Genomic DNA, 25,262 nt, shown 5'->3' on the forward strand with positions numbered 1-25,262 from the left:
ATGCTTGTTATCTTTTTTCAAAATACATTTTTTTATTGATTTCAGAGAGAAAGGGAGAGGGGGAGAGAGATGGAAACATCAATGATGAGAATCATTGATCAGTTGCCTCCTGTACACCCCCTACTTGGGGATTTAGCCTGTAACCCGGGCATGTGTCCTTGACAGGAATCAAACCTGGGACCCTTCAGTCAGGAGGCCGACGCTCTAGCCACTGAGCCAAACCAGCTAGGGCAATGCTTGTTTCCTTATTATAATGCTAGAGGCCCAGTACACGAAATTCGTGCATGAGGAGGGTGGGTCCCCTTAGCCCATCCTGTACCCTCTCCAATCCAGGACCTCTCAGGGAATGTCTGACTCCCCTCTCACAATCTGGGACCACTGGCTCCTACCTGCTCATCTGCCTGCCTGCCTGATTGCCCCTTACTGCCCCCCATGCCGGCCTGGTTGCCCCCAATTCCCCACCACTACCACCACCATCACCACCACCACCCCCACCAGCCTGGTCACCCCCTCACTGCCATCCTCACCTGGCCTGGTCGCCCCTCACTGTCCCCCCTCCCAGCCTGGTCACCCCACACAGCCTACTGTTCAGTCATTTGATCATCCCTCACTAACCCCCCTGCCGGCCTGGTCGCCCCACATGCCTGTTCGGTCATCCATTCAGTTGGATGGTCACTTAGGCTTTTATATATATAGATATGCCAGTACCCATTTGATGGGATTTTTTTAATTCTTTTTTTTTTCAATTTAATAAATATTGCTCAGATTATTACAATTGTTTCTCCTTTTTTATTCTTATGATTGTACTTTTTTATTTTTTTCATTTTTTTAAAATATATTTTTATTGATTTCAGAGAGGGAGAAAGAGATAGAAGCATCCATGGTGACAGAGAATCATGGATCGGCTGCCTTCTGCACACCCCCCACCGGGGATCGAGCCCACAACCCAGGCATGTGCCCTTGACTGGACTCGAACCCGGGGCCCCTCAGTCCCCAGGCTGATGCTCCATCCACTGAGCCAAACCGGTCAGGGCTATTTTTTTCATTTTTTTTTTTTTGTCTAAAATTTTAGATATGTCTTCTTTTAACCCAGTTGACACCCCTCCTCCCCCAGCCATTCCCACCCCAGACAAGCTCCCACTTCCCCAGTGTCTGTGTCCATTGGTTATACTGATGGAATTTTTGTTAGGATTAAATAACACATTAAACAATTTATATAATGTTCAACAAATGGTATAAAATAAATGTTGGTTGCAAGATACTGGAAAATATACTTGAGATAAACAAATCTGAAGTGTTTTATAAAAATAATTTCCTTTTAACTTCAGGAACATGCATAACACAAGGCATATATAGAAAATCTGAAAACAAAGGATTTTGTCAGAATCTCCTTTTCCTTCATTCAGGCTCATTTGAGGCACATGACAGTTGAAAGAGTGTGCCCGCATAGGCTCTGGAGCCAAAACAGCTCTAGCATTCACAGGTTATATCTAATTTCTCTGCAGTTGATTTTCCATAACTAGAAAAGGGAATTATAACAAGTACACTTTAATAAAAAGACAAATGTATGTAAAATGGCTGGCATGTTGTAGGTGCTCAGTAAATGGCTATCCTTACTTATCATTGTCCTAGTCACATAGGATTATGTAATAGAGAATTGACTTTTTTGCTATGGAGCGTGTATTGATTGCTACCTTCATGTTTTCAAATGAATTTTTTTTTTTTATCAAGCAGTATATAAAAATTTTGTTAAAAGTGTGACTAATGAGACTGGAATGCACACTCCTGACCAACTCTGTGTACAGTTACAGAAACTTAGAGGAGCTAAGAAGGAGGGCAAAAGTATAAGATGCATGCCCAGCATAATTTTTCTCAATCTACTATATGCAAAGCATTGTATTAAAGGCTGTGAGAGATGCCATCTATTAAAGAGATCTGTATGTAAAAAAATATACATATGTCTGTGAATGTGTGTGTGTGTGTCTGAGAGAGAGAGAGAGAGAGAGAGAGAGAGAGAGAGAGACAGAGAGACAGAGAGACAGAGAGACAGAGAGAGAGAAAGGTAGTAAATCAGAAGTGCTTGCCAACTGAATAATAAATAATATTAAATGCTTCCCAGCTCAGAGATAGAAATGTTAGTTTTTTGCTGGTAATGTTCAAAGATGAGACAATTTCATGGAGAAGAGGAAAATCTAAGTTATACCTTGAAGGAGAAGTAAGATTTTAATAGGCAGAGAGCTGTTAATTACCCACTCCCCCAAGTTTTTCTCCCATTCGTCTTGTTCTGACTAATTGGGCTTGCGGACTAACCCACAGCTTTGATTCTCAGATGCATAATTGGGGCCAAGGCACCTAAGGCCATCAGTGGTCTTCAACATTGGTCTCTGTGAGACAGCTTCCTAAAGTGCTGAAACAGTAGGCTCAAGATATATCACTTTTTGAAAAAAAAAGTGTAGCTATAAACATTCTGGTAGTTTACAAACAACTGTAAATTATGCACAGCCAATCTCAAAATCCCTTCTACATGAAAAACTGTACTTTTTGACAAATGTAATGATGTTCAAAAATAGCTTTTCCCCCTCAATCAGAAGCTTCAGAAAAGGACATAGGAATCTTATAGTTAAACAGTTTAGTGAGTTCCAGTGGTTCTCCTGTCTTTGGAAATGAGCCTGTTGATAAGAGCTTTTGTTGTTATTGTTGTTGTTATAAGCAAATGTGCAGTAGTCTCTTCATATAAAGTGTATTATAATATTTGCATACTTAGTTACAGAGCTTGACTATTCAGGTACACCTTGGCTAAAACATTTCCTCCCACCCCAATATATAGGAAAGATCAGCTCCTTCAGGTACTTGACTTTGTTGATATGATTCTACAAAGAAAAATAGTTTTCTATTTCAAACTATATTCGAAGAATATAGTTCTTTCACATATTCCTAGGAAGATAGCATCAGTCACATGATTTACCATAGGAATGAGAAAAGAAAAGCAGTCCCTAATAAATGTTTCTAAATGACTTTTATGTTCCTCTGGCATTCTAAGGGATTGTAGCTCTTACTATTTTAAACTTTTGATACCTGCTAATTTAGAGAGCATTCCCACTTATTCTAGTAATACCTCCTAAGCATAAGATCTTGCATTATTGTGAATGAAAATAACCCTTTTTGCTCTTGTTTATTCACTCTTACAATGTATTTAGTTTTTAGCAAAATACGTGTTTTCAAGAGTGAGATTTTATTTTGTTTTCCTATCATAGCAGATTTTTATCTTTTACTTTACAGAATCATCTTAGAAACTGAGTTAATATCCAGGCTGTGCTGAAAGCTTCAGTACCTATGCCTCTGGAGTCTAAACCCTAACTTTTTTCATGTACATATATGTAAAATAGTAAACGAATTTAGAATGTCAGAGGAAATGAAGGCTTCCAAAAAACTGTAACTGAAGAACAGGACTCTCTTCACATTTTAGTGTCTCATGTATGTCCTGAAAGGCCTAAGTAGTAGGTTGGTAACCTTGGGAAAATTATATAACCTCTGGGCCTCCACTATCCTTATGTATAAATTGAGTGTGATATTAGTACTTACTTTGAAAAATTGTTTTGAGGAAAAAATGAGAGAAATCTGGTGAACACAGTACCTGGCACTCAGTGTTAATTAAAATTAGTATTGTTGTAATGTGTTTTTTTTTTTTTTAACTGTTTTTCTTGATTTCAGAGAGAGTAAGGGAGAGGGAGAGATAGAAACATCATTGATGAGAGAGAATCATTGATTGGCTGCCTCCTGTGCACCCCCTACTGGGATTGAGCCCGTAACCTGAGCATGTGCCCTGAATGGGAATCAAACCTGACCTCCTGGTCCATGGGTCAACACTCAACCACCAAGCCATAGTGGCTGAGCAATACCGTTGTAATTTTAACTATCCCTAGACAAAATTAAAATCATGGATGTGGCTTGTTTAAAAGGTTCCTACTTACTACAGTTTCCCTTACTATGAAAACATAGAAATAAAACATTATCAGTGCTCTCTAATTAAAATGGTAGTATTTTGTATGATAGAACAGTCTAGTATTGTAGCCTGCCACGTTATATGCAGATTTTTTATACGTGGCCATACTGATGTCCCCATTTTACCTGACTATTCCTTGAAAACTATAAGACTTCTTAATCATGCCCTCTTATGGATTAAGGCCATCTTCTTGGTAATAACCAATCAGAACAATTAAAATGAATAGCAGTTCTTAAATGTTGGGCTTGATAATGACTTTCCCACAATTGCTATTTTGGGTCCTTTCTTACTAGCCTGAGGAAATGACAAGATTGAGAAGCATGAACAGACAACTCCAGATAAATGTTGACTGTACACTGAAAGAAGTTGACCTCCTTCAATCTAGAGGTATAGATTTGATTATTTGGTAAACCATAAGTAATAGTGTGGTGTTTTAAGCTGCTTAAATAGCAATCATTTTGGTTTTATAGATTTAAGAAATAGTTTTTGTCCATTATAAGATTATAATCCTGGTAAAAGAGATCACTCCAGCCATGGTAATAGATTGGACTGGGGGATCAAAAAATAGTTTTACTTTGGTAATTTCATCATTAAGACTATTCTGTTTTAATTCTGTATTTATCTTCTTTTAGTCATTTACTGTATATATTTTATAAGTTGATTTTATAAGTTTTAATTCTAAAACTTAGTAAGTTCATATTATGTGAATCATCTAAATATTTGTAAAAATAGGGACTCCCAAATCAGAATATCGATTTCTCAGTTTTAAAGTAATTTCCATTTGCCATTTTTAATGTAACCTGTTAAAACATCCAGCTATATCTTAAAGTTTGAGGGTCTTTTGTTTGTTGTGGTGGGGTTTTTGTTTTGTTTTGTTTTGTTTTTGGGGGGGTTTGCTTTCTTATAGAAGTGTTCTACAGTAGAAGCTCTCTTAACTGACTTTTGTTTACCCAGCTCACCAGGGTCAAGATGTTCTTACTATTGCTCCCATCAGTGCAATTGTCTGCTTACCAAGAGTCACTTGTGCCAGTTCCTAAACCTGTTTATGCCAGTTACTAAATTGGCATGAAGGCAGGAGAAGCTGCTCTTCCTATAAAAATTAAAGGCAAATGCCTTTTTTGTTGTTGTTAATGCTCACCCAAGGATATTTTTTCCATTAATTATTTTTAGAGAGAGCATAGGAGGGGGAGAGACAGAGAAAAACGTCAATGTGAGAGAGACACATCAACTGGTTGCCTCCCACAAGGGCCCCTACCCAGGACCCAAATCAAATCCGCAACCCTTCAGTCTGCAGACCAACCCTCTAACCACTGAATGCAAAACCAGCTAGGGTGCTAAAGAAACAAAAACAAGAAATTATAGATCAGGGTTCAGCAAATTGGCTTGCTGCCTGTCTTTTTATTTATTTACTAGTGGCCTGGTGCATGAAATTCATGCGGGGGGGGGGGGTGTCCCGCTACCTGGCCTGCACCCTCTCTAATCTTGGACCCCTCGGGTGATGTCCAACTGCTGGTTTAGGCCCAATCCCTCTCACAATCCAGGACTGCTGGCTCCTAACTGCTCACCTGCCTGCCTGATCACCCCTAACACTCTGCCTGCCAGCCTGATAGCCCCCAACTGCCCCCTCCCACCCCTGCCGGCCTGCTCCCCCAACAGCCCTCCCCTTCTGGCCTGATCACCCCTAACCGCTCTGCCTCAGCCCCGCCACCATGGCTTTGTCTGGAAGGATGTCCAGAAGGTCTTCCAGAAGGTTTCCTGGTCTAATTAGCATATTACCTTTTTATTAGTATTGATTTTTATTATTTTTTTTTTAATCCTCACGCGAGGATATTTTTTCATTGGCTTTAAGAATAGAAGAGAAAGGGAAAAACAGAGAGAAATATCAATGTGAGAGAAACTGGCCAGGACCTGCTTCCTATCTTTATTATATATTGCCTGCTTCTGTGTGTTTTTTAATTGATTTCAGAGAGGAAGAGAGAAACATCAATTATGAGAGAAAATCATTGATTGGCTGCCTCCTGCCCGCCTTACACTGAGGATTGAGCCAGCAATCGAGGCATGTGCATTGACCAGGAATCAAACCATGACCTCACAGTCGATGCTCAGGCTGCATTTGTGCTTTAATGGCACAATTGAGGGCTTGCAACAGAGACCTGTATTACAGGTCCACAATATCTAAAGTGTTTATCATCTCCCTTTACAGAAAAAGTTTGCTCACCATACTTTAGCTCATCACAGATGTAGTTTATATAGGAAAGAAAATACAGAATCCCCAGTCAACAGACAAGATAAGATCTTGGCCCATCATTAAAATATAGCCATATTTATATGTTTGTTTGTTTTTTAAATATATTTTATTGATTTTTTTACAGAGAGGAAGGGAGAGGGATAGAGGGTTAGAAACATCGATCAGCTGCCTCCTGCACACCCCCTACTGGGAAAGTGCCCGCAACCAAGGTACATGCCCTTGACCAGAATCAAACCTGGGACCTTTCAGTCCACAGGCTGACGCTCTATCCACTGAGCCAAACCAGTTTTGGCCACATTTATATGTTTTGTTACATTAAAGTAGGTGTGTAATTTTTCTTAATTCGTGTTACTGTTCTTAATTATGGCAGCTAAGAGAGCTACTACTGTATTTTAAGAGATATACATAAAGTACCACATTGCTATTTTTAGACAAGCCTAAACAGTAGAAACAGGGGAACCTAAAAAAATATGGAACTTATCTGAGTAAAAGTAAATTTGAATATGAAAGTTGAACAATTTACTTAGGTGCCCTTAAAGTTATTTTCAGAACCATAGTTACTCTACAGCCTACTCGCTTTCAGCAATGAAAGAATTACTATGCATAATGTGGGGGCTATACAAACTATTGCTACTATATTAGAAGACAACATTGATTTTTATTTATTTATTTTTTTTTGCTTGTGTGTTCTTTGAAGCAAAACAAATACTTAAACATTTGGTTAGGATATTTATAATAAGCCTAATGGGATCTAGAAATTAGAACAGCATCTGTAACGTAAGTAATTGAAGAAATACATATGCAGCATCATAAAGCATAAAAAGATCCAATTAGCATATCAAAATAGCATTGTGGCTTTCATGAGCCATCATAGGAATTCTTTTCAGAAAATATCTTAAAATAGCATAGCCAAATGGATAAAAGCATTTGTAATAGGACCTGCAAGGGAAACCACTATTAAGATTTTATAAGTGAAGAGCTGTGTTTTGGTCTTCATTGAGCAACAAAGAGCTCTTTTTGGTGGTTAAGCATTTCTAAGTCTTTATTTTATGCTCTCGAGACATTTTATATGAATTTCTTTTATATAATTTCTAATCTAAACTTTATAAAATATATTTTTTCTGTAAAAATATATTTTTATTGATTTCAGAGAGGAAGGGAGAGATAGAAACATCAATGATGAGATATAATCATCAATAATCAGCTGCCTCCTGCATGACCCACACGGAATCAAGCTCACAACTAGGGCGTGTGCCTGACCGGGAATTGAATGACCTTCTTCTGGTTCATAGGTCCAAGTTCAACCACTGAGCCAAGCCGGCAAGGCTACTACCCTATTTTTTGAGGCCACTTAATCCTTTCTTCTACCTTAATCTAGTTGATGTTGAACATCTTTAGTGTTCTAGTATATGTATATATATGTATGTATATGTATGTATATGTATGTATATGTATGTATATGTATATGTATATGTATAATTTCAGAGAGGAAGGGAGAGAGAGATAGAAATGTCATTGATCGGCTGCCTCCTGCACACCTCCTACTGGGGATCAGACCCGCAATCTGGGCATGTGCTCTGACATGGGAATAAAACTGACCTCCTGGTTCATAGATTGATACTCAACCACTGAGCCATGCTGGCTGGGCTCTAATTAAATTTTTAAACGACAGAAGGAATCTTGACATTTGGGGGAATATTTAGATTAGATGTAAATCAGTGCATGGTTTTTTAAAAATTCACTTTTAGATGAAGAGAAACATCAATATAAAAGGGAAAATATCAGTGTGAGAAAGAAACATCAATTGGCTGTCTCCTACACACCCCCTACTAGTGATGAGGGATTGAGCCGAGCCCACAACCCAGGCATGTGCCCTGACCCGGAATTGAACCAGCAGCCCTTCAGTGGACGGGATAATGCTCAACCAACTGAGTAACACTGGCCAGGGCAGTGCATGATTTCATGAAAAACAGCTTTATTGTTGATTTTGGTGAGGAAAACCATTTGAACTTTATCAGTGCCATATAGGGATCCTCTGGAAATAAGCATCTGTACAGTTGTAAAGCTTAATTGGAATTGTGAAGAATAAATAGATTGCAGTGATAGGGTCACAGAATTGAAGGTAGGACCAAAAGCCGGCCCTGGATCAAAACTGACCTTGGAGGAGTCCTGACAGGAGATGGGGCTGAAATAGACACTAGATCAAGGAATGAATGAACGTTTTAAGAGAGATGAAAATTTTGTGGCAAGACAAAATTCTTAGGGATTGTTCTATTATTCTGAAATTGGCAAATCTGTAGGTGACAAGATTTTCCTTTTTTTTAAGATAGGAATCCATGAACTGAGCAGATCACATTAAACTTGAAAAATCTTTGTAAATTTATATATTTGGGTTCTTTGACAGTTGAATAATAGATAAAATTTTAAGGTAAATTATGAAAGATATGGTGAGCTTTCGCTATTTAGATCTTCTTTCTTATGGTTTGTTCATTAAAATCAAAATAAACAAAGAAAAAAACAGTTCAGCCAGCCTTTCATTTCTCTCCTTTATTTACCTCCCTATATGCACCACATGCTTAACACTGCCTAAAAAGACTAGCTTTGCAGTTAGAAAAATATTCCTTTAGGTGAACACTGTAGATAGACACTGGTATGCCAGTTTGCTTATGTCTCTTCTCAGAATGATAAAACAATTTCAGTGGAAAGAGTAGGGTAATGTGAGTTTTGAAACTCTGGAAAACAATTTCCTTTCTTACATGTTTTATTTTCATATTTTCCTTAACAAAAAGTTCAAATAATAGGAGAACTCTGAATACCTGGTGATTTTATTTTTTTTATAGGAAACTTTGATCCAAAAGCCATGAATAATTTTTATGACAACATAGAACCTGGCCCGGTGGTACCACCCAAGCCATCTAAAAAAGGTGAGTAGGGAAACGTCAAAAACAATCATACAAATACATATGAAAATTCTTTGGGAGTTCACATTTATAGCTGAAGAAATTTCCACTAGAGATACTCATTAATTTGTTCAGCAAAAAAGTTACCATATTTGCCGAAACCAGTTTGGCTCAGTGGTAGAGCGTCGGTCTGCGGACTGAAAGGCCCCAGGTTCGATTCCAGTCAAGGGCATGTACATTGGTTGTGGGCACATCCCCAGTAGGGGGTGTGCAAGAGGCAGCTGGTAGGTATTTCTCTCTCATCGACGTTTCTAGCTCTCTATCTCTCTCTCTTCCTCTCTGTAAAAAATCAATAAAATATATTTTTTTTTAAGTTACCATATTGATGTTGTTATGGCAATATTAAAATGTCCCCAAAGTTTAAAATTAACTCCTGGAATAACTGTCAAAAGTAATTAAATGGAATATATATAATTTACTTTTTTAAAATTGAAACTGTATTATATAGTTAAAATTTACTGTAAAAACTATAATCCTAAAAAAATAATTCTTTCAAAATAATGAGAATTTTAAAGGTCTTGTGTTAGAGAATGGAAAGTTTGATCTGCAGTTTATCTAAGGTTACTTCACAGGGGAGCATAACAGATCCTACATAAATCCCAGATTTAGAGAAATCTCTTTTGAATAATTGTTCAATCATTCCCATGTAATATCAAAGGTATCACATTTCTTATTTTTGTGTACCAAATGTTTAATTGACATTCCCCCCCAATGGCCACCCCCAGCCGGCCTGGTTGCTCCCAACTGCCTCCCTGCCAGACAAATTCAAAATGGATATGACTTAAATTTAAATGTCATTAAATTTAAACCTTTCTGCCCCATTCTTATTAATAACCCATGTTATTTTATAAATATAATTCTTAAGACTGAGATAAAGTATGCATTTCAGAACGTAATCCTTAAGGCTTTAGGCAACTTAAAAAGATTGATCATGAAGACATATATATGTAATAGTGGTGAATGTCTTACTTTAAAAAATACCAAAGAGCCGGGACCGGTTTGGCTTAGTGGATAGAGCATCAGCCTGTGGACTGGGAGGTCCCGAGTTCGATTCCGGTCAAGGGCATGTACCGTGGTTGCGGGCACATTCCCAGTGGGAGGTGTGCAAGAGGCAACTGATCGATGTCCCTCTCTCATCGATGTTTCTAATTTTCTATCCCTCTCCCTTCCTCTCTGTAAAACATCAATAAAAATAAATAAATAAATTAATTAATTAATTAAATAAAAATAAATAAAAATACCTAAGAGTATAATATTTTTAAATATGATCAGAATTATTATTAATCAAGGAATTTTATACATCCTTATCTAAATAATTTTACCTGAGCTAAATTACTTAAATTTTGGTTAAACAACTTTCTATGCATTTTAAGTATTTCATTTATAGACTGCAACACAGTATCTGTTCTTTTTATTGTTTAATACAGCCATGGCTGTTTCAACTCCTCTGCATTTAAAATAGCTTACTAATTTCTAAAAATGGCACAAAGAATAATCTTAGTGGATGACTGCCCAGTACCAGTTTGGCACTGTGGCAACATTATATACAGTTTCAAGTTGAAATTCACTGTGTTATATATCATTGATCATTTTAACCATCTATATTAATAATAGAGGAATATGCAAATTGTCCAGGACACCGTCATAGTAACAGTGACGACCGAACAACAGGCTGCATGGGGCAACAAGGCTGGCAGGGGTGTTAGTGAGGGACGACCAAACGACTGAACAGCAGGGTGTGTGGGATGACCAGGCCAGCAGGGGCGTTACTGAGGGACAACCAAAGAGCAGGGTGCATGGGGCAACCAGGCCTGCGGGTGGGGGCAGGCAGTTGGGGGCTACCAGGCCAGCCAGGGGGGCCATTGGGGATGACCAATCACTAACCTCTATGCCAGCCTTGTCGCTCCACACAGCCTGCTATTAGGTCGTTACTGTTACTGTGATGGTGTCCTGGACAATTTGCATATTCCTATATTATTAGTATAGATGGTTAAAATGATCAGGGGCAGTTGGAATCAACCACGCCAGCAGGGGGTGCAGTTAGGGGCGACCAGGCTGGCAGGCAGAGGCAGTTAGGAGCCAGCAGTCCCGGATTGTGAGAGGGATATCCTGGATTGGAGAGGGTGCAGGCTTGGCTGAGGAAACCCCCCTCCTGTGCACAAATTTTGTGCACCCGGCCTCTCAATTGGATTAATAATATGAGTCTTTAAACTTGAGTTTGTGCTAATGTCTACAAAGAAAGCATTAGTTAATGGTAATACAACAGACAAACTTTAATTGGTTCAAGGGCTGTCATGGAGGAATCCCTTATTTAAGAGAGTACATTAAAAAGTTGTTATCTGGGACCTGGCTGTGGTGGCTCAGTTAGTTGGGCATTGTCCTGTGTACCAAAAGGTTGCTGGTTCAGTCTGGGCGGTGTTGCTCAGTGGTTGAGTGTCAATCTGTGAACCAGGAGGTCACAGTTCAATTCCCGGTCAAGGTGCATGCCCGGCTTGGAGGCTTGATCCCCAGTGTGGGGTGTGCAGGAGGCAGCTGATCAATGATTCTCTCTCATCATTGATGTTTCTATATTTCTCTCTGTCTCCCTTCCTCTCTGAAATCAATAAAATATATATATTTTAAAAGATTGCTGGCTCAATTCCTGGTCCGGGTACATGCCCAGGTTGTGGGATTTGATCCCTGGTAGGGTATGTACAGGAGGTAATCAACTCTGACATAGATGTTTCCCTCTCTCCCTTCCTTTCTCAAAAAGTAAAAATTAAAAAAAAAAAATTACAAAAAGTTGTTACCTGCCAACAGAGGACCAAATTGGTAAGAAATGGTGGACACTATGTCCACCTTGAGCCACCTCATTAGCATAAACTCTCAGGTATGGTCTGAAGGTCCCAACATAAATAGCAAAGACACTTCTATCACTTGGGAAACTTCAAGATTTTAGAGGTTATCTCCCAGGAGCTGGGGATAAAGCTAGACTTCTCTTTGGGCAAGGTCAAATTCTTTACTACACAATACTTAAAGTAGTGCTTAGAAGGATATTTATAGCTTTAAATGCTGGTATAAGACAAGATAATCTAAAATCAGTGACCTAATATTACACCTTAAAAGTAGAAGGAAAAATAAGAATAGTCAATGAGATAGAAAACAGATAACAAAGTCAAAAGTTTGATCTCTCAAAGATAAAAATCAATAAGCTCTAAAGTCAACTTATTAAAAAAGATAACATAAATAAGGGAATGTGATGACCATTTTTATGCTAATAAACTCAACACCTTAGATGGAATTGACACATTCCTTGAAAAATATAACCTACAAAACTGAAAACAAGATGAAATAGGAAATATTAATAACTTTACATCTATGAGAAATTAAATCTATTATCAAAAATTTTCCCACAAAGAAAAGTCCAGACCACCAAACATTGAAGGAAGAGGTAATACCATTCTTACAGAAACTCTTTGAGAAAATAGAAAGGGAAACTTCCCTTTTTTTTTGAATGGAGCCAGCAGAAGAACCCCAATGCCAAGACCCAGTAAAGACATTACCTACCCACTACTTCCAAAAGAAAACAAAATTATCGACCAGTACCACGCATGGACATAAAAGCAAAAAGTCCGTCATAAAATATTTACAATGTATAAAACAGATAATGCATCATGACTTTGTTGGGTTTAGCTCAGAAATACAATATTAAAGTAAAGGAGAAAGAAAATATCCACAAAACATGTGATAAAGAATTGGTATCAAGAGTATAAAAAAGAGCCGAAACTGGTTTGGCTCAGTGGTGGAGCGTTGGTCTGTGGACTGAAGGGTCCCAGGTTCGATTCCAGTTAAGGGCATGTGCATTGGTTGCGGGCACATCCCCAGTAGGGGATGTGAGGAGGCGGCTGGTCAATGTTTCTCTCTGATCAATGTTTCTAGCTCTCTATCCCTCTCCCTTCTTCTCTGTAAAAAATCAATTAAAAAATATTTTTTTTAAAAAAAAAAGAGTATAAAAAAAGAGGGTAAAACCTTCAAGCTGACACTTTACAAAAGAATTTACCATATATATATAAAAGCCTAAGCAACCAATAGACCAGTTGTGGTGACATGCACTAACCACCAGGAGGCAGACGCTCCAACCGCTAGGTTAGCTGGCTGCTGGGGTCCGGCAGATTGGAACTGAGTGAGACGGGCTGGACATACCCTGGGGCCCTCTTGCAGTCCCTCCCCAGCTGGCCAACCTCCTGTGTCCCTCCTTGACCCCCATCATGCACCAGTGGAGTCCCTCGGCCTGGCCTGTACCCTCTCGCAATCCAGGACCCCTTGGGGTATGTCGGAGAGCCGGTTTCAGCCATGATTGCAGGCCAGGCACAGGAACCATACCTATGCACGAATTTCGAGCACTGGGCCTCTAGTATATATATATAAATGGCCAATAAGCACATGAAAATGCTCAGCCTGAGTAGATATTAGTGTGACACAAATTAAAATCCTGAGATACCACTTCACACTCACCAGAATGACTAAAATCCCAAATTTTGGAAAACAAGCTATTTCTTGTAAAACCATTCATCTGCCCTATAGCCCATCAACAATTCTATGTCTGAAGATTTATCTAAGAGAATCTAAAATGTGTATCTACAAATGACTTGTTTTTTAGAAGATTCATACCATTTTTAATCACAATAACCCCAAACTAGAAATAGCCCAAGTGTACATCAAAATGTGAATGGATAAACACTGATATAATCATGCCATGGAATAAAACTAAGCAAAAAAAAACAAAACCAAAAACTGAATTACTGATACATAGATCTCAACCACATAATACTGAATGAAAGAAATCAAATACAAAAGAATATATAGTATATAATTCTGTTTATATGAAATTCAAGATAGAATAAGCTGAATTATATATATATACACACACACATATATATGTATATGTGTGTGTGTGTGTGTGTGTGTGTGTGTGTGGGTGTGTATATCAGAACTGGTTATCTCTTGAAATTGAGTAACGAAATAAAGGAAAATTTCTTAGAGATAAGGAGCCAATATACTCAGAGTTTTCTACCAGTGGTGGCAGAATTTTTGCAGATGTCATTCAGCCTCTGTCTTTGAGACCAACACCATGTATTTGAGGTGGGAGGTTCCTGTTTGATATATTTTTCAGCTGGGAATTGTGCAAGGATTGCATTAATATTCCATTAATATCAAGCTTCATCTAACTCCTTACAAGTATCTTCACACTAAAAAGGCTCTTTTCCATGGTACTTTTAATGCTAACAAAATTTGCTACAAGTGATATTGGATAGTCCCTTAGAGTTAGTTGTAATGGGATTCCAAATACAGACATTTTCTTAAATGCGTAGATGGATTATGTAGTAGATGCTTGATGCTACAAAGGTAAGACATAATTTCAATCCCAATTGGCTTGTACTCTCTATATACAGTTACAATGAAAAGTAGAATAGAAAGCTCTCTAAAGTAGCATCTTTACTATAAATGGATCTATTTTAGAAATCTAATTGAACTTTAATTATCTAATTATTTTATTGTTTAATATCTACTTTTCCTCCTGAGACTGTTGGTGAGAGTATAAAATGATACTGTTATATATCCTGTAGTTTTTTAAACCTTTCACCTTTTTCTACTAAAGTTTATAAATAGAACTTGATTAAATTCTATAATTCTTTAGGAAGTTTTTCGTAACAGATTTATAAAAGCTATTTGTTTTTTCTCTATGAAGTCAAATTTGTTTTCTTTTAAACACAGAGTGTCTCTTTTTTCTAGAACTAAATTGTCCTTTTAAAGTTTACCTAGTTTGATGAAAATTTTGTCTACCACTTAAATTTAAAAAGCAAGTAAAATGTAGAATTGTTTTATTAGTTAGAATAAATGTATTGGGGTTATTATAGTTACATACTAGAAATCCAAGTGGTATATAGATATTTATCTGATTATCTGAATAGTAAGTATGATAACCAAAGAGAGAATGAGAGATACCAAGGGAGACAGAAATTTGCACTGGATTTTGTAGTTAAACAGTACAGTTTGTATATGAGCTCCTCAGCTGATTCAGAAAGCCCCGCTGCTCCCACCCTGTCATTGGTAACTAATATTGGTAAGTGCACTGACCTTGGTGTCCCATGATTTGAATGCTGTTCCTAGTTGTCTTGGCCACCTGACTTTGTTCTGATCCAGTCTGTGCACCAGAGAGGTTATCAGTACTGTAAAATACATAAGCCAAATAAGGGTCAGTAAGAAGGAGGCATGTGATGCTATAAAGTACTTTAAAAAATCTAAGAAGTGGAACTTTACCTTAGTCTTTGAAGCCTGAGGAGAAATTTACTCTGTTTTGTTCATTCTGATAATGGAGTGCTTTAGTACCTAAGCAACACACTTAGGATTCTGGAGCACTGATTTCCAAAGGTGGATTGTACTAGGGGAACTGCTTATGGGCTAAGAACAGATTAGAAAATGCAAGGTATTTTTTTGGTTCTTAGGGACAAATACTATGAAGTTTGTCATTTCTTGTTTTTAATTATTACAAAGGACTACTTACCGATAAACCATAAGCTGATATACATAGTATTCTAGCACAAAATTGGAATGCCTAACATCCATTATTAGAAAGTATCTGCTGGGCTTTTACAACATGTAGGTATTTGAAATTTATTAAATGACTGAGGAGCATTTATTGTCAGTACATAGTATTATTCTGAATTGGTTCTGATTTTTCAAGAACCAATTCTTTTTTATTTCAAAGAGGATGGGAGAGGGAGATAGAAACATAAATGATGAAAATCATTGAAAGCCTGCTTCCTGCACACCCCACACTGGAGATCGAGCCCACAACGCAGGCATGTGCCCTGACCAGGAATCAAACCGTGACCTCCTGGTTCATAAGTCGGCGTTCAACCACTGAGCCATGCTGGCAGGACTCAAGTACTGCTATTACTTTTCTTTTTGGGTTGCTAATCCTTGCTGGAGGAAGTTTTTTCCATTGCTTTTTCAGAGAGAATAAAAGGGGATGTAGAGGGAAGGAGAGAAGAGAGAGGGAGAACATCTATGAGAGAGAGACACATCTATTGGTTGCCTCCCGCACGTGCCCTTGACCAGGAATCAAACTCACAACCCTTTGGTTCAAGGACCAATACTATAACCACTGGCCACATCAGCCAGGGCAGAACTGCTTGTTCCTTAATTTTAAAATGCTGTAGTTTAATGTTATTATTATAATGGATTCTTTGGTTAGCCTTACATGTGCAGTCTATCTTCAACCCATAATTTTCCAATAACTATTTCTTAATCACGGCTTTGATAAAGTATAGTATCTCAAATTTTGCTTTCACTTTGACATTTCATTACTGAGTTTGTAACCCTAAACAATGAGCAAGTGGGAAACTGATGAAAGAAGGCATGTATTCCATATAATAGGAGACAATAGAAAAAGTCAGAAAAGCCATTGCTTTGTATAGGATGGAAAAGCAGTATTAAACATGGCACTTGTCCTCACAGAAAAATGAAAGATAACATGAGGTAGTAGAAGGGGTAAGCACTCAATTGTGCATATCCTGTGAGAGATTTTTGTGCTCCCAACAATACTTCCAAATGAATGGCTTGATCCCTTTTAAGTAACTTCACTTTGTCTCATGCAGACTCACCAGACCCTTGCACAGTTGAGAGGAAAGCCCGAAGAATTAGTGTGACCTCCAAAGTACAGGCGGATGTTCATGACACCCAGGCAGCAGCTGCAGGTGGTTTGTACTTGTGTCTCTAGCATTTGTGCAAAATGTCCAAAGACACGTGTTAACCCATGTAGAGCTATCATAAGTAAAGACCATTTTTTTTTTTTGCTTTAAAAAAATTACCCTCTCTACTGAATTTCTAAAGTGGTGCTGTCCAATAGAAATGCTAGCCATCTACATTAATTTAAAACATTGTAGTAAACATTTAAAAACTAAATAAGTAAAACTAATATATTTTAATCTAAATACAAGGTGTTATTTTAATATGAAATCAATATAAATTATGAGATATTTTACATCTTTTAAAGATTTTTTTTTAATCCTCATCCAAGGACATGTTTTTTTATTGACTTTAGAGAGAGGGGAAGGGAAAGGGGAAAAGAGAAACATCAATGTGAGAGACCAACATCTATCGTCTACCTCTATACGTGCCTGAATAGGGTTCAAATGCATGGGATAGGACAATGCTCCAGCCAACTGAGTCATGCCAGCCAAGGTGACATTTTTTATTTCATATTAAATCTTCCAAATCTGGTATAAATTTTACACTTCAGAGCATCTCAATTCAGAGTGGCCACATATCAAGTGGCTATCACATTGGACAGATTGCTCTAGATATTATGTCTAGAAAGCAAGGCGAAGGAGAAGGAACCAAGATGGTGGCATAGATAAAAGCAGTACTTGCTGCCTCCCACAATCACATCAAAATTACAACTAAAATACTGAACATCATTTAGAACTGCCTGAAATATGGCTGAATGGAAGTCTTACAACTAGAGAAATAAAGAAGAAACTACATCAAGACTGGTAGGAGGGGCAGAGGTGCAGAACAGGCTGGTCTGACACCCTCATATGGCATGGTTTTAATTTGGAGTGAAATCAAATCAGTGAGGTCTCCTGTGAGAAGCAAGGGCTCCCAACTCCATACCAGAATGGTCAGCCCAGGCTTCCAGTGCCAGTAAAAGAAGTCCCCCATACTTTAGGCTGTAAAAATCAGCAGAGATTATGACTGACACAGAGGCTGCTGGATACTCAGGCAGTCCCTCTTAAAAAGGCCAGCACATGGACTTATTCAGACTCAATACTTCTGGACTCTAGCACTCAGGCAGTGGCTTTAGGGGATCCAGGGACATATGGGAAGGAACTAGAATGCCTGGCATCAGGGCAGAGATTTTGAGGTGGCTTCCTCCCAGACGGGGATGTTCACAGGGGTCATTGATCCTGTGCTGGGACCTCCTCCATCACAGAACTGACTGGCAGCCATATCTGAGTTTCTGTCAGTATGGTTCACTCAGCCCCAGTGACTCCCTGAGGCCCCACCTCATCCAATTTGCAGCCCCACACAAGCTGTTTGCAGCAACTTTTCCATATGAATGGTCTTTAGTAGTTCAGATTTCAGACTTTTCTAAAATTTCTCAAACAAGCAACAGTTGGCATCAGTGTGCCCCATACCTATCAATAAAAAGCCCAAGACCCAGCACTAGCACTAGCCTGCATAGCTTCACAGCTTGTCCTTGCCTGAGCACTTCCAAGCACAACACAGTAAAAATGATCTGCAGATCTCTCTGTAACTCCTGCTAGGTGGCCCCATGCAGTGGTTGACTTTGCACCTGCCAGGAAGCCCCAAAGCCAGTGCACGTGATGGACAGCTTCACACCATGCCAGATTACAACTCTACAAATCCACAAAGAACACACTCAAGGGGCAGACTCAGTGAGCACCAAAGCCCCACTGAAACAAGTCTTGCTCCATAGGGGTGTCTCCTGCTCAGCAGCTCTCCCATTGTAGTTGAAGCTGATCCTAACAACCATTGACCAAAAGGTCAATTCCTCTCAGTGACTCCAACAGCAATCAAGGCTCAACTACAACAAGACTATGCACAAACACACAGGCGCACACCTAGAGTGCCCAGCTCAGGTGACTGGAGAGGCTGAGCCACTGGGCCCTATAGGACACCTACTATACAAGGCCACTTTACCAATTCCAGGAGACATAGGTGCCTTACCTAATATATAGAACGAACACAGGGAAGAAGACAAAAGGTCTATCAAAAATGAAAAAACAAGAAATCTCAAAAAAATAACCAAATGAAATGGAAGCAAACAAACTACTAGATACAGAGTCTAAAACAATGGTTATTAGGATGCTCAAGGATCTTAATGAGAGCTTCAGGGACTTAGTGAGATTTTTAAGGATATTAATGAGAATTTCAAAGATATGAAAAAGGACTGGTCAGAAATTAAGTATATACTAACTGAAAAAAAGAATAATTTACAGGGAATCAATAGAGGAGTAGAGTATTCTCAGAATCAAATCAATGATTTGGAACATGAAAAAGCAAAGAACACCCAATCAGAAGAGCAAAAAGAAAAAAACACCCAGAAATATGAAGGAGCCTCCAGGACAACTTCAAGCATACCAACATTTGCATATTTGCATTATGGGGGTGCCAGAAGGAGAAGAGAAAGAGCAAGATATTGAAAACCTATGAAAAATAATGTAGAAAATTTCCCCTACTTGGTGAAAGAAATAGACTTACAAGTGCAGGAAGCACAGAGTCCCAAACAAGAAGAACTCAGAGACCCACACCAAGACACATCATAATTAAAATGCCAATGGTTAAAGACAGAGAGAAGCAGTTAGTTACCTCCAAGAGAGTACCCATACAACTGTCAGCTGATTCTCAACAGAAACTATGCAGGCCAGAAAGGAGTGGCAAGAAATATTCAAAGGAATGAATAGCAAGGACCACAAGCAAGATTACCCAGAAAAATACAACTAAATAAAAGGAAGATGAATGATCCAATTAAAAAATGGGCAATGGACCTAAATAGAATATTTTCAAAAGAAGACAGAAGGAAGGCCAAAAGGCACATGAAAACATGCTCAAAGTCACTAATTATCTGAGAGATGCAAATCAAAACAACAATGCAGTACCATCTCACACCTGTCAGAATGGCCAACATCAACAAATCAACAAACAACAAGTGTTGGTGAGGTTGCAGAGAAAAAGGAACCCTCGTGCACTGCTGGTGGGAATGCAGACTGGTGCAACCACTGTGGAGAACAGTGTGGAGTTTCCTCAAAAATCTGAAAATGGAACTCCCATTTGACCCAGTAATCTCACTTCTAGGAATATATCCCAAGAAACTAGAAACACCAATCAGAAAGGATATATGCACCCTTATGTTCATAGCAGCACAATCTACAATAGCTAGAATTTGGAAACAGCCTAGGTGCCCGTCAGCAGGTGATTGGATCAAAAATCAGTGGTACATCTACACAATGGAATACTATGCTGCCATAAAAAAGAAGGAATTCTCATCATTTGCAATAGCCTGGATGGAATTGGAGAACATCATGCTGAGTGAAATAAGCCAGTCAATGAAAGAGAAACACCACATGACCTCACTCATTTATGGATAATAAAGAACATTATAAACTGATGAACCAAAAGATATAGAGACAGTAAAGCAACAAGCAGACTGTCAAATTACAGCGGGGAGGGTAGGGAGATCTGGGGGAGATAACAGATCAACCAAAGGACTTGTATACATGCATATAAGTACAACCAATGGACACAAAACTCTGGGGAGGGAGGGTATGTATGAGAGGGGGGTTGGTAAGATATTTACACAGATAACAATTTAATAAAAAAATAAAAAATTAAATTAAAAAAAAAAAAGATTACCCAGAAACACTATCATTTAGAATTGAAGGTCAAATAAAGAGCTTCACAGACAAGAAAAAGCTAAAAGAGTCCATCACCACCAAACCAGTACTACATGAAATGTCAAAGGTATTCTTTAAGAGAAAGAAGATGAAGAGGAAGAAGAAAAAAGATAAAAATATGAATAAAATGGCAATAAATACATGTCTATCAATAATTCAATGTAAAAAAATCAAATGAACAAAGAATCTAATGAACAAAATAAACTGGTTAATAAAATAAAACCAGAGGCATGGAAACAAGGAACAGACTGAGGAATCTCAAAGGGAAGGTGGGGGGAAAGGGCAGGAAGAAATTAACCAAAGAACTTGTATGCATATATGAATTACCTATGGACACAGACAATAGGGTGGTGAAGGCCTGGGGCAGGGCAGAAACTGGGTGGATGAAGGCAATTGTGGGGGAAGGGGTGGTATTTGTAATATTCTCAATAATAAAGTTTTGTTTTGTTTTTTTTAATGAAAGCAATGCCAAGTAAATGTAACTTGAAAGCTCTGGACTTTATAACTTCTCACTGAGCATTTATAATGCTTCTTGAACTATTATATATCCTGTGGTTCAGTGAAAATAAGGTTTCTAAAAATGTACATGTTGGATTTGTATAAGTATTATACTTGATATTTCTTGATATTAACTAGGTGGAAAGATCCCAACGTAAATACAAACCAAGCATGAAACTATATTACACTTCATATAGTTAAAAGAAATGTGTCTTTATCATTGGCATATTTCCCTTTTGGAAAAATATCAACTATCTTTGAAAGTGTAGAAAATATTTAGAATTGTTGAAAACTTTATTTGCATCCTTTTGAGCATTTTTATCTTCTGTATGCTAATTATATAATACTAGAGGCCCATTTTATGATATTCGTGCAAGAATAGGCCGCTGGCCTCACTCCCAGCCTCCAGGGAGCCAGCAAGTCCCCGCTCCCTGGCTGCCCAGAGCCGGCAAGTCCCTGCTCCCTGCTCCTGGGCCGCCCAGAGCCGGCACATCCTCGCTTCTGACTGAAGCACCACTCCAGTAGCTCCCTCCACTGCCCCCCTTCCCCTCATAGCAGGCTTCACTCTGCTCTGTGCCTGCATATGCAAATTGACCTCCATCTTTGTTGGGTTAATTTGCATACTCACTCTGATTGGCTGTGGGCGTAGCGGAGTGATCATTAATTTGCATGTGTCTCTTTTATTAGGTAAGATAAATAGTATTAAATTGATGTGATGGTCATTTTGTGGAAATTTAGTCTATTAAAGGAAACACCTTTTTCCATTTTATTGTGTATAAACATGCATATTATTTTGTTTTTATTTTTCATAAGGTCTGAACTATCGTAACTTGTAAACTGTTCCATAAATATTTCACACCTGTAAGTCATATGAAAATAGACATCTAAAATGATTTTGTGTTTTAGATGCTTCTATTTAAACACTACTTCCTTATGATGAAATGAACAGTATCTTTTTTTTTTTTAATATACTTTATTGATTTCTTACAGAGAAGAAGAAAAAGGAACAGATAGTTAGAAACATCGATGAGAGAGAATCATCAATCAGCTGCCTCTTGCACACCCCCTACTGGGGATGTGCCCGCAACCCAGGTACATGCCCTTGACCGGAATCGAACCTGGGATCTTTCATTCCACAGGTCGACGCTCTATCCACTGAGCCAAACTGGTTTCGGGAATAGTATCTTTTTTATTTTAGCAGTATCTTTTTTTAGAGCTAACAATAATTCTAAATTAGGTGCCTTTTAGCCCTGGCCAACATGGTTCAATGGTTAGAGCACCAACTCTGTGCACCAGGGGGTCACAGGTTCAATTCCTGGTCAAGGGTATGTACCTGGGGTTGCAGGTGGGATCCCCATAGCGAGATAACAAATGGATATGTCTTTCTCACATTGATGTTTCTCTCTCTTCCCCATTTCCACTCTCTAAAATCAATGGAAAAAATACTCCTTGGGTGAAGATCAAAAAAATTATAAATTAGGTGCCTTTTAAATATATTTGTTGAGAAGTTATTTCAGAGAGAGATACAGCATTTGGTTGCCTCCAGCATGCACCTCAACCAGGGCTGTGGATCAAGCCTGCAACCAAGGTATGTGCCCTTGACTGGAATTGAACCACGACCCTGAGTCTATGGGCTGATGCTCTATCCACTGAGCCAAACGTGCTATGGCAAGCCCATCTTTTTATAGTCACAGGACTAGGTTAGAGAACCCAATGGTTCTATTGTAAGGCTAAGACCACCTCCTGATTGAGCCCGAGCCTTAAGCTTGCAGTAAGGTTCAGGGTCTAACACCAAATTTTCTTTATCTTTAGAGTCTAGGGAAATGTTCCCACCAGCCATTTGTCATTAGAGACAAATTGGTAAGCCACAGTCAGCTCATTAACTTTCAAGGGAAGATATGCTTAACCCAGAATGGTAACCAATTAAAATATCATGTCTCAGTTTCTTTTACCTGCTTAGAAGGCTGCTTACCTTAGATTATAATGTCATCTCCGGTTCACAGAGAGGATTTTCCAGTGTTTTATGGTGCATCTTCACAGCCTCCTGACCTTGCTCCAGATTCCAGGGTGAATTCCATCCAGAGATCTTTAGCCTCTAGTTATTGACCCCATTTTTAGAAGGGACTGTTCCTAAAAGGCAGGATTTACAAATTAACTCTAGAAGCCTTTTTTCCCAAGGACTGACATAAAGTTGCTAGCATTTTATATTGTATACACATAGACATTTTTTTAAAAATTGATAGGAAAGAATCCTATATAATAAAAGCCTAATATGCTAAATGTCCGGTCGTCTGTTAAACCAATCAAATGTAATATGCTAATGATATCCTAAGGCTACTCAACCGCTGGCTACGATGTGCACTGACCACCAGGGGGAGGATGGTCCAACTGGCAGGTTAGCTTGGTGCTGGGGTCTGGCCTATCAGGACTGAGCGAGATGGGCCGGGCATGCCCTGGAGCCCTCCCATGGTCTCTCCCCGGCTGTCCAACCTCCCGTGTCCCTCCATGGCTCCGATTGTGCACCAGTGAGGTCCCTTGGCCTGGCCCACACCGCCTTGTAAACCAGTTTCGGCCTGATCCCACAAGCCAGGCCAATGGACCCCACTGGTGCACAAATTCATGCACCAGGCCTCTAGTCTGAGAATAAAAAGATAATTGTTTATATTGAATGAATTTTACTTATGAAAAACTAACTGTAGGGGCTTTATCTTTCTCTTTTTACCATTCTGGGGAAACCTTTGCTGTGAACCCTTACTGCCATTTACGAACCATCATTATTAAACACATGCATATTGTGAAACTGATGATCTAAAAGAAGTCACACATTTGATCAGATGCTAAATGTAGTATGACTAGTATGAGGGGGAGACACATAGAACTGAACATGGCAGGAGGAAGCGGAATTAATTTTTTAAATATCTTTTTTATTGACTTTGTAAGAAGGGAGAGGGAGAGGTAGAAGCATCAATGATGAGAGAGAATCATTGATTGGCTGGTGATTGAGCCAGCAACCTAGGCATGTGCCCTGACCTGAATCAAACCACAATCTCCTGGTTCATGGATCAACGCTCAACCACTGAGCTACACGGGCCGATGGTAGAATTATTTTTAACATGCTATATAACATTTCGTTATTTTCATTTGGCTGGAATAACTACTACCATGTTTCCCCAAAAATAAAATACCCTCCGAAAATAAGACCTACTTACAGGTTTCCTTCTGAGTAAAATATAAGGCATCTCCCTGAAAATAAGGCCCCCCCAGGCTCTGTCTCAATGAAAATTAATTTACCATAAACTGGTTGCTAGGGCCGCCCCGACTGGCGTCTAGCAACCAGTGATGTTATGCGGAGTCCTGATGTCACTGCTGTGTGGAGGCAGAGCGGAAGTCGGAGTGAGCTGTGAGCGCGAAGCGGGAGAGAGGAGAATTTCGCAGATGCGTGTAAAACAGGAGGATTAGAGCGGACAGGACACGGCGAAGGTGGCGAATGCTGGTCTGTTTCTGGTGACACTACCTGATGCTCGCGGCCGCCCTCATGATGACTGAAGGTTCTCAGTCAGTGGCAGACCCTGCTCCAGCCCAGATCCAGGCCCCAGCAAGCCCAGTGACAGTCCCCAGGCAGGCCCCAGGGGGTAAAAGTCTGATAAAGGGGTAGGGGGGATGTCTGGTGAAGGTGTTCAGTGGCCCAGGGGTGGGGGGAGGGGGAATCACTTAAATGACACAGGAGGATCAGCGGGGGCAATCAAAATGACACAGGAGGATCAAAAGGGGTTACTAAAATGGTAATCCCCCCTCTGATTTTCCTGTGCCATTTTGATTCCCCCCTCTGACCCCCCTGTGTCATTTTAAGTGATCCCCCTCCCCCCACCTTGATATCCAATTCCTTTTTTTTAACCCCTAGAAATGAGCACAAAAAGAAAAAGCTACTCTGTGGAGTACAAGAAAGGAATCGTGGAAGACTCTTGGGGCCAAAATCTTACTGCTTTCTGCAAAGAGAAGATGTTGAGTATCCGATTGGTCCGAAAATGGCGAGCAGAGAATGTTAACCTCATTGAACAAGTGGACAAGGGAAATGCTAAAAAGCGCAAGTG

At 39.1% G+C, this 25,262-nt stretch overlaps 1 protein-coding gene across 12 annotated transcripts in view; it reads left to right on the forward strand.

Moving 5' to 3' along the window:
• Positions 1-25,262, forward strand: part of TAB3 (TGF-beta activated kinase 1 (MAP3K7) binding protein 3) — a 74,150-nt gene that overhangs the window by 43,227 nt on the left and 5,661 nt on the right. For 8 of the 12 annotated variants that reach the window (XM_084869588.1, XM_084869589.1, XM_084869583.1 and 5 more), the window contains 3 exons: positions 4,297-4,390; positions 9,092-9,175; positions 16,852-16,950. The exons of 1 other annotated variant lie outside the window; for it this stretch is intronic. In XM_084869588.1, the coding sequence (XP_084725714.1) occupies positions 4,297-4,390; positions 9,092-9,175; positions 16,852-16,950 (277 nt within the window). The remainder of the gene's footprint in view (positions 1-4,296; positions 4,391-9,091; positions 9,176-16,851; positions 16,951-25,262) is intronic. 3 more of the 12 variants (XM_084869593.1, XM_084869594.1, XM_084869585.1) reach the window with 3 other exon arrangements.

This window comes from Pipistrellus hanaki (assembly GCF_964339955.1).
Source record: "Pipistrellus hanaki genome assembly, chromosome: X".
In the NCBI taxonomy this organism is placed as follows: domain Eukaryota; kingdom Metazoa; phylum Chordata; class Mammalia; order Chiroptera; family Vespertilionidae; genus Pipistrellus; species Pipistrellus hanaki.